The 14,521-nt window shown below is 41.5% G+C and overlaps 1 protein-coding gene across 1 annotated transcript in view; it reads left to right on the forward strand.

The window, feature by feature from the left end:
• EMILIN2 (elastin microfibril interfacer 2) overlaps positions 1-13,128 on the forward strand; it is a 54,997-nt gene extending 41,869 nt beyond the window's left edge. Inside the window, exons 8-9 of the mRNA XM_075270643.1 lie at positions 310-441; positions 11,879-13,128. Coding sequence (XP_075126744.1) covers positions 310-441; positions 11,879-12,216 — 470 coding nt within the window. The 3' untranslated portion in view covers positions 12,217-13,128. The remainder of the gene's footprint in view (positions 1-309; positions 442-11,878) is intronic.
• Positions 13,129-14,521: the final 1,393 nt, after the last annotated feature.

Raw genomic sequence — 14,521 nt, forward strand, 5'->3', positions numbered from 1 at the left:
GTGGGTCCGCATGGGGACCTGAAAGACAGAGAGCTTGTCCAATAACAAAGTGGTTACCAGCGGACATCCCCATAGATTTTAATGGGATCTGCAGGACGTCCGTCAGGTTTTATTACGATTTTAGACGGAATCTACGGTGGAGTCTTTCAACACAGATACGAACCTAGCCTTTTACCAGCCTGTGTACATCGTGATATGTTTAATTTTAGGTTCAGTTGACTTAACAGTGAATTGCTATAGTAGATTTTTATTTTTTGAGCTAGACATGTTGGACTATTTCTAACAGTTTCTTATTTTTACTTTGTCAAGGAGCAAGCGCAACATTTGCACAGATATCATTCTCGGCTGGACTGACCGAAAGACAAAGCTCTTTAGATGTTGGCTTCATTCCCTTCAATCATGTTCTGGTTAATGATGGCGAGCACTACAATCCTGAGACAGGTAACATCCTGGGACATGTGCCTGTAAAATGGTGGCATCTTTAATACAATCAGGTTTATATGCAAACAGTCTGAGGAGTAATTGTGAGACAGTATTTTTGTACACAAGCAGAACTGAAAAACATCATCCATATTGCCATATAAGACATATATAGACATAAGTCTATAAAATAACATGGTAAAGTTTGTAGACTTTGGATATAGTCTGGGTTCTTGTAATGGTCAGCTTATTTGTGTAGCTTAGTGTATATCATACAAGCATTGTTACGGTATGTTCACACAGAGTTTTTTGGCAGCGGATTTTGATGCGGAATCCACCTCAAAAATCTGCCTGCCAAAATAGCTCCCATTGACTTCAGTGGGAGCCGCTCGCTTCTTTTTTTCGCTAGCTAGTAATGGAAAAAAGAAGTGAGATGACCAATCTTGTCATGGATTCCACGGCTGACTCAGCCGTGGCATCCGCGGCGCAAGACTCCCTACCAATTACGCCCATTCCTTCAGGCCTAATCCAGAGCAGAATGGGATCCCGGTGCACCGCATTAGCTGCACGGTAAGTTCACACTTGGAATCCATTTTCCACCGTGTGAACATACCCTTAGCTGGGCTTCCATTGTAAAACATACACATAAGGCCAGCGGGCAAGAATTGTGGCATATAATGTGCCAAAATACTGATACAAATGAAGTACATGACATCCATTATCTGTTTGGATATTTTATGCACCTACTAGATGAATTCCAAAATTTTCTAAAGGGCATGTGACTTTGTCAGGTTATAAAAAGTACAGAATTTATTCAAGTGGGGGGGGGGGGGTCAGGTTTTTGGCATTAGATGCTGGTCTAAGAAAAGAGTCTAACATGCACCAATCTATAACACAACATACATATCAGTGATCTATCTTCAGATCCTCTAGGTTTAGGCGATCTCTGTGTAAGGCAGTATTAATAAATCCACCACGTTATATCTCAGCTATTTCCTCTAGCCTTTCTTGGAGCTCCAGAATAGAGTTCTAGGTATTCTAGTATATAGGCACCGCAGAAAGCCTCCCCTGCTCGGGCAGCTCCTCTCTATTAGGCAAAGCTGTAAGCAGCTGCATGGTCAACTCCCACATTTACGAACTCAGTGCGACAATGGATTACATCAGGGTTGGCAACTTTAGGCACTCCAGCTGTTGTTGAACTACAATTACCAGCGAACATACTTGCACTGCTCTTCTTGAAGCTACCAAAGAAGTGAATGGAACATGCTGGGAGTTGTAGTTCCACAACAGCTGGATTGCCGAAGGTTTCCTTCTCTGCTGTCCTGCATTCATTTTAAGGTGTGTCATGGTTAATGATAAATGTCTCCAAATCCCACACACTATAATAAAATGGGCACTAGGTCTAGTCATTGGGGAACATTTATTAAGATACTTAATAAAAGGATCTTGTAAGGACACAAAGCATTAAAAAGAAGAAATTCTTTTGTGTTTTTTTTCAGCAAAAAAGGCGCAATTGCACGTAGCTTATAAGGGCACATCTAAACTAACTAACAAGCATACAACATTTAACAAGGAGGTGTGCCTACATCATAAGTAAGCACCTCAGTAAAAATAGTCTAAAAAAAAAAAGCAAAAAATATAGTCAAAAAATAGGCAGGCGATAAATAACCCCCAATGTTTGACTTGGTGCATATTTACTGCACTTACACAGTATAAAATAGTGTTGCCAGAACTTGCTAAATGTGTTTGTTGCCTATCTGTGCCTAACCCCTCGTTCACATCTGTGTTTGGTAATCTGTTCGGGAAATCTGCATGGTGACCCCCCCCCCCCCCCCCCCCCCCCGAACGGAATATCAAACATATTGGCAAGTGGTGTGTGCAGTGAGAGCACACAGACCCCATAGACTATAATGGGTTCCGTGTGCTCTCCGCACGGTCTCCGCATGGAACAGGAGGACAGAAAAGTACTTTTTGTTCTACTTTTCTGTCTGCATGATTCGTGTGGGCAGTAAGTGGAAAGCACACAAACCCCATTATAGTCTATGAGGTCCGTGTGCTTTCCCCATGCAGACTCACCAAACGGATTACCAAACGCAGATGTGAACGAGGGGTTAAGCTGTGCACACGACACTTTTTTCGACTGAAAAAAATCAAAAACATCTTCTGGGGGAAGGGAATGTTTAATGTAACTGTTAAAGAAATCTGATGCAGGACTCATGATCATGAAGATTTTACTATATGTATATTGGTCCAGAAGTGTCCAGGGAGTATTCTACAAATGATATATTGTATATTAGAGAAAGGAAATCTGCTAGATCTGCCTATGTTTGCTTCCATTGATAATGGAAATACCTCCTGATTTCCCTTTTTTTACTGACATGGGACACTTTATGTGAAGATTAAATATGAAAAAGCCATAAGGTAGCAATCTCTGTCCAAAATCCTGCAGATTTAATAGTTACGGTAATACAATTTATAGGGATAGAGACTAGTTAAACTTGTACGTTTTCCTGCTGCCGTGGTCCTTCATCTGTCCAAAATGGGGTCACATTTCTATATAGCAGCTAAAGAACATATGTCAACCTGTATGGTTCACATTATGCCACAGCTTCTGCCACATGTCTCTAATGACTACAACATGCAACAAGCCCATGGTCGGGGATTGGAAGTAGTGTCAACCATAAATCATCCCGCGGTTCACATTTATAGATCAGCAAGCATTCATGTGAGCTTTTAGGTGAGCAATATAAAACTAGCCCTTTGTATAGGACATATCTGTTATAGGATCCATCTCACTATACGAAGGGTATTTGACATCTGTCCAGGATGATGGTAGTTGCATGGCTGCTATATAAATGCCTCTAACCGGTCAGTTGTATTACTTCTGAGGCCCATAAATAGGAGTTTCCTGTGGAGTCACTTAGCAGAAGTCATTATTACTTCATCTGTGTGAAGTGGGAGTTTACCATGCTGGAACACTTAGCAAGATGTCTCAGCATGAGTCATTGGTTATTCCACTGCGTTCCTTCTGACCATGGCTATATACAGTATGTATTGCCTCTCACGTTTGTTTGCTTATTATACAAAGTAAATGTGTATGACTTTTCATCAAGAGGCAATGTAAACCGCATGTTTGAAGACCCGGCTGAAACTCAACACACCGGGGAAGATTTAGCCTTTATTTTTACCCGTTGCTGCTTTAACACTGTCGTAAGAGGCTCCTGAGAGGTGTTTTCTCTTATAATTCCTACTGACAAGGGGTTGCTGCATGATAGATACTGTTGGGTTTTGCTAGATGTTGCTACTCTGTGAGACTACTGTCCATTTGGTGATGGGAAATGGGGTCCAAGTACTGTACCACTGCTGACTGATAGAATGTGATGGCTGGGGCACAAGTTAAGTGTTCCTGTTAGATCTATAACTTTTAGAGTCCTTTCACCAGGTCTGAAAAGACCAATGATACACTTCAAACCACCCACCCATCCACCCACCCACACCCACCATATGTCCATGGTCCACCTGTCACCAGACGAGGAGAATGACGAGAACTCAAGGACTATTGTACCCCAAACCACCCAATCTTCCACCCACCATATGTCCATGGTTCACCTGTCACCAAACGAGGAGAATGATGAGAACCCAAGGACTATTGTACCCCAAACCACCCACTCTTCTACCCACCCATCCACTCTACTTAAGTTAATTTCCATATTTATGTGTTTAAACACATATTTAAGGTAATACAAATGAAGTCACCAGCAGGCATCTCTAAATGTACAGATACTAAGTGCATGAAATGGACATTGATTTTTGGATGGAGGGATCAGGTTCTGAGAAATAAAATAGGATAGGTTAGGGTGAGAAACATTAACTTAAAGGGGTTGTCCCATCACAAGGATCCTATCTATACTGCTTGTTAATGTGAATGTAAGACTTTTCCTAAATACATTGCTTCAGCAAAACTGCTTTGTTTGGCCGCTATATCACTTTATTAATTTTTTTGGGACACATCCCTTGACTTACCTGGTCATAAGTCAAGTGATGTATCTGCTGCTCTGAGGGGGGGAGGGAGGAGGGGCTATGTGCATGGGAGCGAGCCTGGAGGGGGAGGGGGGGAGGGGCCGCCAATACACTCCCCAGCATCCGCTGTAATAGAGAGGCGGATGCCGGGGACGGTTAGACGCCAGCACAGATGCCTGCAACATCGCTATGCTTCTGCCCTGCATGAAGCCAGCAGCGGTAGGAGCGGAATAACAGCATCGCTTCTGCCGCTGCTGGCTTCATGCAGGGCAGAAGCATAGCAATGTTGCTGGCATCTGTGCATCTGTGTCGACGTCTACACTCCCCGGCATCCGCCTCTCTATTACAGTGAATGCCGGGTCACATATTCACATATGCAAAGCCAAGCGGCGAGATGCTGCTGGCCTTGCGTGCGCGCTCATAGACCAGTCTAGCTTCCACAATGCGAATACAGACCCGGCACCCGCTGTAATAGAGAGAGGCGGACTCTATATGTGACCCCGCCCACCAATGACGCAACAAAGCCGGAAGACAGAAGATTTTCCAACAACGAAGACTGGTGAGTATGCGACGTGGGACAACCCCTTTAATTTGAGAAAATATAGAAGGGTAGTATGATAAGCCTAAAATATAATATCAAACGGCAAATATTAGATATTAATCTGATTTTCTGGGGCACAGCTTCTTGAAGAAAGACTTAGAGATGGAAGTGGGATGATAGGATAACAGATGCAATTCTTAGGTCATTGACAGAACGGATAGGACAAGTAGATGGTGGTGACGAAGGAGAAGATATTGGGAGATTCACCACTATGGATTCCTGAGTGAGTGTAAAAAGCTGAAGTTGTATTTTATGGTGGATGGGCAACCAGCGTAGTGACTGGCACAAGGTAGAAATAAAGCTGAATCTGGCTGTAGATTATAAGGGAGAGAGATTAGTTAGTGGAAGATCGATGAATAGAGAATTACATTAGTCAAGGCACAATGAGCAGAGTAACAAGATGAGTTTTGATATTTAAAGAGTGAGAAACGGATGGATTCTGGAGATGTCTTTGAAGTGCATGTGACAAGAATGTATAAGTGATTGAATATGTAGGATGAAAGAAAGGTCTGAGTCAAATATAACTCCTGAGGCAGCCGGCATGGTAAAACCACAGATTGAAATGGAGATACCCGATACAGGGTGAAAGATTGAGTTTCAGATAAAGAGAACACATGGGTTATAGAGTTGTAGTATTGCAGGGGTGATGTCATGGGATGAGGTATATAATTAGGTACCGAAAGCCAAATCTGCTGATGGTTTGTCCAGTATGGAATAGAGGGAGAAGCAGGGGATGGGGGGGGGGGGGGCTAGGACTGAATCCTGAAAAACGTTAGCAGCTAGAGGAAGGGAAAAAGTAGTGCCAGCAAATACACTAAACCAAAAAGAAGAGAGCTGGTCTATGATGTCTAACACTGCAGGAAGGTCGAGGACAAACGGTAGGGATTAGTTGCCTGTAGATTTAGCTGTAACATCATTGAAGACTTTTGTAAGAGTAATTTCTGTAGTGTAATGCCAGATTGTAAGAGGTCAAGAAGAGAATAACCAGAACAATAGCACATTAGGAGAGAACTGACTAAGCAGTCAAGGAGTGTGGAGATGAAGGAAAGGTTAGAGATGGGTCAGTAGCTAGCAACACAGAATGGGTCAAAGGAGCATTTTTTCAGTAGTGGTATTATAACAGCATGCTTAACAGAGGATTGAAAGATTCCAGAAGAAACAGTGAGGGTAAATATATTATTAAGGTGAGTAGTGACAGATGGGAGAGGCTGGAGAAGGTGTGAGGGGACAAGGTCACTTGTGCAGGTATTAAGGTGAGAAGAAGAAAGCAACTGGGAAACTACTTCCGTTATTTGTGTCAAAGGATGGACAAGGAGGAATGAAGGGGATAATTGCTGCTTGGAGATTGTGCGGTTATTTCCTTACAGTTATTGTTACTTTTTGTCTTTTATAGTAAGCACTGAGGTAAGTAAAGGTGAAAGGTATCAAAGACTAGTTTTGGTGTAATTTATTTACTGGAGAAACATTAAGGCTACTCCAGGGGTGCGACTTCATCCAGGGCAGTTTTCAGGTCTTATTTTAGTGTTTAGTGGCCAAATCAGGGCAGGAGAGAAAAAAAATGACTGTAGGTTGTCTGTGAGTTGCAAAGTGTCACATAGATTTTGGTATATTTGAGAAGTAGGTTTGTTTTGAGAAGGATAACAACCCTTTATAGTAAAAGAAAAAGTGTTGTGGTCCCTTGTGTTTGGGAGAAGTAGTAAGTTGTGAAAGGGTAAAAAAGGTGGTTAGTGGTAGAAGCCAAAAGACTGATGGGAAGACAGGGGTATTAATGGGAATGTTAAAGTCACCCATTATGGTGGTTGGGGGAGAAATTCACAGGATAGGAAATGGGGAAGCCATGAAGGGAAGTGATCTATAAACTGGTAGAATGGGCCTGGGGTGGTGAGGGGAGCTATTCACAGGGAGAACGTGTAGAAAAATCATCTGAAAGTGTGGACCTTAAAAAAGGGAAAGGTGAGAGAAGGTACTAGGGGAATGACTTGGAAAGCGATAGTGGGATGCCCACTCCTTCACCCTACCTATTCTCAGGTCTAGGGGAATGTGAAAAGTATAACTCAGCATAACAGACAGCAGTAGGGGGAGAGGTGTTAGACTGCTTAATCCAAACCTCAGTAAGAGCCAGCAGGTTAAAAGATTATGAAATGAAGAAATCCTGAATAATGACGAGTAATTGTTGCACACTAGATAGGCATTCCAATGAGCACAGGAAACAGAGACTGGAGGAGCAGAAGAAGGCAGATAGTGAATAAGAAGAAGATTAGCAGGGATTCTTGGAGAAATGGGTAGGAAACTGAATTTAGCAGTAGACTGTGGACTGACTGGGATTAGCGTTTACGCCAGATTGTGGACTGACTGCAGAAAAAGCAAACCCTTCTTTTCCCAACTTATCAATTGGGAAAGAGACGGAATAGCCCTGAACACATTAGACGGCTGGCCACTAATGCCAAGATAAGCATTTGTTTAATGTGTATGGCCCGTTTAAGTACTAAACCTGTCTTCATAAAACCATCTGACTGCTCATCTATCGGGAATCCTTGGCTTTATGATTAGGAAACATTTTGAAGTTGTGCCAATCGTGAAATTCACTCACGCAACCAGGTACCGCAATGTATCTTGTGCCATTAGGACAATGATGTTCCATTCTAGAAAGTCAGTTAAGTAGAGATTGGGAAATCTTTCTATATATTATCTCATCATTTAGCAGGGGGGGGATATTTAAAGTTAGAGCTTGTAGAACAATATATAACCTATAGTTGTAGGTTTTCAGCTGTGTGTGTGTCATTTATGGAATTGGAAAAGTGAATAGGTTTTTTTTAAGTTATTACTGTATGTAATTTCCCAATTTTAAGGTTCAGTTTCCTCTCCAGAAGACTGCAGAATAACCCAGCTAAACATTTTATGTGATTGCATTGCATTACCCTCTATATGGGTCATGCAAAGAACATTCCAGCCCACGTGTTCTTCACAGTGGAAAGATTCATGTTAATTTCCATAGTCACGTATGGGTCTTATGAAATAGATTTGGCAGAGAACGCATCTGCAAACTATTTGCAAATTTTCTTTTAAACACTCTGTATGAAAATCGTAATGCCCATGGAAGTCTTTAAGGCATGATTCATAAAATCAAAGGGTGTAATCATAAAATAGAAAAAGCTTCATTTCAACATTAACCCTTGAAAGCATTTGTGGGATTTGTATGTACAGTCCTATGAAAAAGTTTGGGCACCCCTATTAATCTTAATCATTTTTAGTTCTAAATATTTTGGTGTTTATAACAGCCATTTCAGTTTGATATATCTAATAACTGATGGACACAGTAATATTTCTGGATTGAAATGAGGTTTATTGTACTAACAGAAAATGTGCAATATGCATTAAACCAAAATTTGACCGGTGCAAAAGTATGGGCACCTCAACAGAAAAGTGACATTAATATTTAGTAGATCCTCCTTTTGCAAAGATAACAGCCTCTAGTCGCTTCCAGTAGCTTTTAATCAGTTCCTGGATCCTGGATGAAGGTATTTTGGACCATTCCTCTTTACAAAACAATTCAAGTTCAGTTAAGTTTGATGGTCGCCGAGCATCAAATCATCCCACAGATGTTCAATGATATTCAGGTCTGGGGACTGGGATGGCCATTCCAGAACATTGTACTTGTTCCTCTGCATGAATGCCTGAGTCGATTTGGAGCAGTGTTTGGACATTGTCTTGCTGAAATATCCATCCCCGGCGTAACTTCAACTTCGTCACTGATTCTTGAACATTATTCTCAGGAATCTGCTGATACTGAGTGGAATCCATGTGACCCTCAACTTTAACAAGATTCCCGGTGCCAGCATTGGACACACAGCCACAAAGCATGATGGAACCTCCACCAAATTTTACAGTGGATAGCAAGTGTTTTTCTTGGAATGCTGTTTTTTTTGGACACCATGCATAACGCCTTTTTGTATGACCAAACAACTCAATCTTTGTTTCATCAGTCCACAGGACCTTCTTCCAAAATGAAGCTGGCTTGTCCAAATGTGCTTTTGCATACCTCAGGCGACTCTGTTTGTGGCGTGCTTGCAGAAACGGCTTCTTTCTCATCACTCTCCCATACAGCTTCTCCTTGTGCAAAGTGCGCTGTATAGTTGACCGATGCACAGTGACACCATCTGCAGCAAGATGATGCTACAGCTCTTTGGAGGTGGTCTGTGGATTGTCCTTGACTGTTCTCACCATTCTTCTTCTCTGCCTTTCTGATATTTTTCTTGGCCTGCCACTTCTGGGCTTAAAAAGAACTGTCCCTGTGGTCTTCCATTTCCTTACTATGTTCCTCACAGTGGAAACTGACAGGTTAAATCTCTGAGACAACTTTTTGTATCCTTACCCTGAACAACTGTGTTGAACAATCTTTGTTTTCAGATCATTTGAGAGCAGGTTGTCCATGTTCGGCGACCATCAAACTTAACTGAACTTGAATTGTTTTGTAAAGAGGAATGGTCCAAAATACCTTCATCCAGGATCCAGGAACTGATTAAAAGCTACAGGAAGCGACTAGAGGCTGTTATCTTTGCAAAAGGAGGGTCTACTAAATATTAATGTCACTTTTCTGTTGAGGTGCCCATACTTTTGCACTGGTCAAATTTTGGTTTAATGCATATTGCACATTTTCTGTAAGTACAATAAACCTCATTTCAATCCTGAAATATTACTGTGTCCATCAGTTATTAGATATATCAAACTGAAATGGCTGCTGCAAACACCAAAATATTTATAACTAAAAATGATTAAGATTAATAGGGGTGCCCAAACTTTTTCATAGGACTGTATCTGTATCTGAGTATGTGTACCTCCTGGCTTAAATAATAGGGTCCCAACTGGGAACCGCTTTATCGTGTCTATAAGTCCCAGACTCGGACTGTGTCATAGATGAATAGGTATGGGGGGGGGGGGCTCCTAGCCCCCCTGGGCATGGAACAGTGCTACATCTTGCTGCAGCCTGAGCAGAGCAACATTATCAGTATTTGCAAACAAGTACAAGATAATATTTGCATGTAGCTGTGTAGGTGGCCCCCACAATGAATTTTACTGGTGGGCCCACTGGTATGACCAACTTTTTTCTCAGCTTGGTTTTAGTCTGTATGTCATATGCAAGTTTAGAAAAACAGCAACAGAACAAGAGAAGGACTTTGGTATTCTGGTTACAAAATGGCCCTAACACAGAGAATCATGTATACCTTTTTGTGGTATACAAATGAACTGCAATGATAAAAAAAAACAAAACACATAAAATAACACATAAATCTTTATTATAATTGACATGAAAGTAACAAGAAAAGAAAGTAAGAAAGACAAGACAAGTAAAAGTAGGGTTGGGTCATACCTGACAAGAAAGCAACCTCCAAACATATGGCGACCCCCCTCCTCATGGTCTCTATGGTTTACTCTCCTCAGCCTCCGTACTTATATTTGCAACCCAAGTTGTGTGCATAGGTGTTTGCCTTTATTAGGTTTCTATTTTATAGTATTTTGGAGAATTTTAAATAGTAATGAGATACTATGTTTCATGCAATTACCCTCAAAATATATTAAATGGGTCAGTACCTGGGGTGGGGTTAATTTTCTTGACGTGTATAGTCCCATCCCTAGTTTTGTCTTTTGTTATGTGTTACTTTTATAAAGATGTATGATGTAAGATTTTAGGGTGCATAAAATTCAATATTACTCCACTATAAATCCCATCTAAATTATAGAATTCGGTTTTGGGCTCCAAAACAGAAGGATATAGAACAGCTAGACAGGGTTTAAAGCCGGGAAACTAGATTATTCTATGGGATGGAAGGTTCCTTTTATAATGAGAAGCTACAAAAATAGATTTGTTAAGCTTGGAAAAATACGTCTTGGAGGTGACCTGATCTACAAATATATGCATGGCTAGTACAAAGAGCTGGCACATCATTGACTCTGCCTAAGAAGTGTACAAAACACCAGGGGACATTCAGGCAGAGGAAAGGAGGTTTAGGCATCTATTTGGCAAATGGTTCTTTATATTTAGTAGTAAAACTTCAGAATGCCTTACCCCAAGAGGTAGTAAAATGGTAGACACCATATCAGTATGTAAAAAAGCTAGGTGGTTATCTAATGAAAAATACAATTAAGGTTTATAATTAATCTAAGGGTAAATTATAGGAAATAGACTTCTAGAGAGAAGAGGTTGATTCAGTGAATTTTGGTCTCTGCCTCATTGGGGTTTTTGCCTTCCTCTGGATCAACAATGTAGTGTTATCAGTTGAATTTGATAGACCTCCATCTTCAACCTTATGAACTATGTGGACTATGTAACATACATACTATGTAAGTAGCTTGTGGTTTGACTCCAAGAAGTGAAGACAAGTAAGAACTGACTAGTGAAATGACCGCGCAAGTGTTTAAGTGTGTCTGTCATATTTAAGGAAAGGCCAACCTGGTCATGCTTAAGGGCAACCTAAATGTGAAAACTAAAATCTGTGCCCTTGCTACTCAAAAAAAAAAAAAAGTATCAGTAGTGAAGTATTCATGCTATACATACTAGTTCATAGCATTATGTCCAGGTATATCATTTATCTACTTCAGATGTCACAAATTTCTTCAAATAATTTCCAGATAGAAACTCATGCTTTGCAGGGAAGACCTGACTCTTATCTTATGTTGTAATAATTTCCTGCTCTTAGGGATTTGTGGCTTGTAAATCTTACAGAGGAGAAAGAATTTGCGTTTTATTTGCACTTACAGACACTAAATAGTAGGCTTTGAACTCATGCAAAAATTTTATTGTCACCACTTAAAATTTACCACCATGCTTCTTCCTTCCAGGTATCTTCACCGCTCCCATTGAGGGCCGTTACATGCTGTCTGCAGTCCTGACTCCAGAGCATAACCATTATGTGGAAGCCGTCTTGTTGGTGTCCAATGTCAGCGTGGCACAGCTGGACTCTTCAGGCTACAGACGGGAGCTCTTAGAGTATCATAGGCCGAGCTCCAGTAGACCGGTCTGCAGCGGGATTGGCACATTCAATCTCATCTTGAACTTGAAAGCCGGAGATGAAGTTGCCATTGTCTTGACGGGAGGCAAACTGGCGAACTCAGACTCTGATGAAATGTACTCCACATTTAGTGGTGCCTTGTTATACCCATCCACCCCTCTCAGATAGCTTAATCCATAATGGAGAGACATTCAGAAGAGACATTCAGTGCAAATGAATTTGAAGTGTTAATATATACTATTTAGGATCATGTCCTTATTGTGAGTGAATGTATAATATATGCTGTACCTCCTGGTATGCACACTATATAAGAAGTGACATTTGCCTTTCTGCTGACTTTTTTCCTACAAATATTTTCTAAATATTCCTTAAAAATACAACTTTATGCACTGTTCCAACTTTTTATACATTTTTTGTAATGTTATCACTGAGATGTTCCTCTGCGTATTTTAGAATTTTATATTGTCCTGTGTTGAATAGGTCACGATCCTTAAATCCATTATTTAATGCTCCGCATGTATCCGTCTGTCTTTATTTAAATGTGGTACTTTCAGGATTGCGTGTTCTATAAAGTGTCCATAAAAAGCATTAAAGAAGCTGGACACAGCTCTTTATCCAGTGCCTTATGAAACCAATGGTCTACAAACTGGTGCCTATGGGGATTTTATCATATAAAGTGCCTATGTTTTATCACAGGATTTTTTGAGGACTTCTTGATAGAAAAGAAGTGAATGATGTTTTCTATAGGGTAAAAATTATACTATATTTCACTTTGCAACATAGGAAAAACCAGTTGGGTACAGAGGGAGCAGCCGCACAATGGCCCACAAGCTTAAAGACTTATCCCACTGGACAAGACACCAGTATTTTACATGGCGCTTGGTAACTAGGGAGTCCTGTTGGATATTTTGCATCAGGTACCAAGACGTTTCACCTCTATATACCGTATTTTTCGGACTATAAGACGCACTTTTTTTCCCCCAAATTTGGGGGGAAAAGAAGGGTGCGTCTTATAGGCCGAATGTGGCGCCTGGCACCCGCCGTAATAGAGAGGCGGAAGCCGGCAAGTGATAGACGCCATTACAGGTGCCGGGGCCTGAGACATCGCTGCCCTGCCCTGCATGAAGCCAGCAGCGGGAGGAGTGATGCTATTCCGCTGCTCCGTCCCCCCCGCCGCTGGCTTCATGCAGGGCAGGGCAGCGATGTCTCAGGCCCCGGCGTCTATCCCTCCCCGGCATCCGCCTCTCTAGTACAGCGGATGCCGGGTCAGTATCAGCGGCCCCTTCTCCCCCAGGGCCGGTCCCCAGCGGCCCCTTCTTCCCCGGGGCCGGCCCCCACCGGCCCCGTACCTGTAAAGTTGCAGGCCGGCTCCTGCGCGGCGATATCGCAGGAGCCGACCTGTTCGGGTGACAGCCGGGAGCCTAATGAGGCTCCCCGGCCTGTCACGGCTATATTAGTATTGCGGCTGGTCTCTATGACCAGCCGTAATACTAATAGACAGAATGTCCCATAGACGGCAATACAGTTGTATTGCCGTCTATGGGACTTGCGATCAAGTGACCGCAGGCTCAAGCCCCAGGGGGGGAATAAAATAGTAAAAAAAAAAAAAAAAGCTTTAAAAATATATAATAAAAATATGAAATAAATAAAAGTTCTAAATCACCTCCTGTCCCTAGAATATATATATAAAAGTAGAAAATCATATATCATAAACGACCGTTTTTTTTTCAATAAAAGGTGATCTAAGCAATAGATATTCCCCAAAATGGTATAACTAAAAAGTACTTCTGGACCCGCAAAAAAAACCACTCTATGCATCCCCGTACAGCTGCAGGGTCACCTGTCAATGTGGCCTTGCAGCTGTTGCAAAACTACAACTCCCATATATTAAATATTTTACCAGTTTTTGCTTCAAAATTTTTTTTCCCTATTTTCCTCCTCTAAAACCTAGGTGCGTCTTATAGTCCGAAAAATACGGTAGTTTAAACAGGGTATTTATAAGTTAAACCTTATTCACATTTTACTGGATGTAATGCCAGACCCCCTGTGGTTTTACCGAACTCAACCTAGAGCGCTATAAGGGTGCGTTCACACGATGTTAAATGGAGCGTGATCTGGCACGTATACGGCGTGTCAGAGTTTGAGCGCTCAAAAAGATCCCATTGATTTCAATGGGAGTTATGAGCGTATATGCCGTGTTATTTTGCGCCCGTAATTTTGCGGCCATAATTTTGCTGCAAGTTCAATTCAGTGGAACTATTGAAGGTCTTAGGGTTGCCTCTGATATATGGACTGAGGGTCCATCCAGATTTCGTCAGTATTACCACTACTTAAATGATTCATTCTGAGGGACAATAGATCTGTTATTAGATTAGGGGAGTGGACTTCTCTTTGGTCACTGCCAGCTTAGAAATTGTGAATAAGTGCACAGAGTAAGATTGTAAGAAGCTGCTTCTCAGACAGACACTGACAG

The sequence above is a fragment of the Leptodactylus fuscus genome, chromosome 4 (assembly GCF_031893055.1).
Source record: "Leptodactylus fuscus isolate aLepFus1 chromosome 4, aLepFus1.hap2, whole genome shotgun sequence".
Taxonomy (NCBI): domain Eukaryota; kingdom Metazoa; phylum Chordata; class Amphibia; order Anura; family Leptodactylidae; genus Leptodactylus; species Leptodactylus fuscus.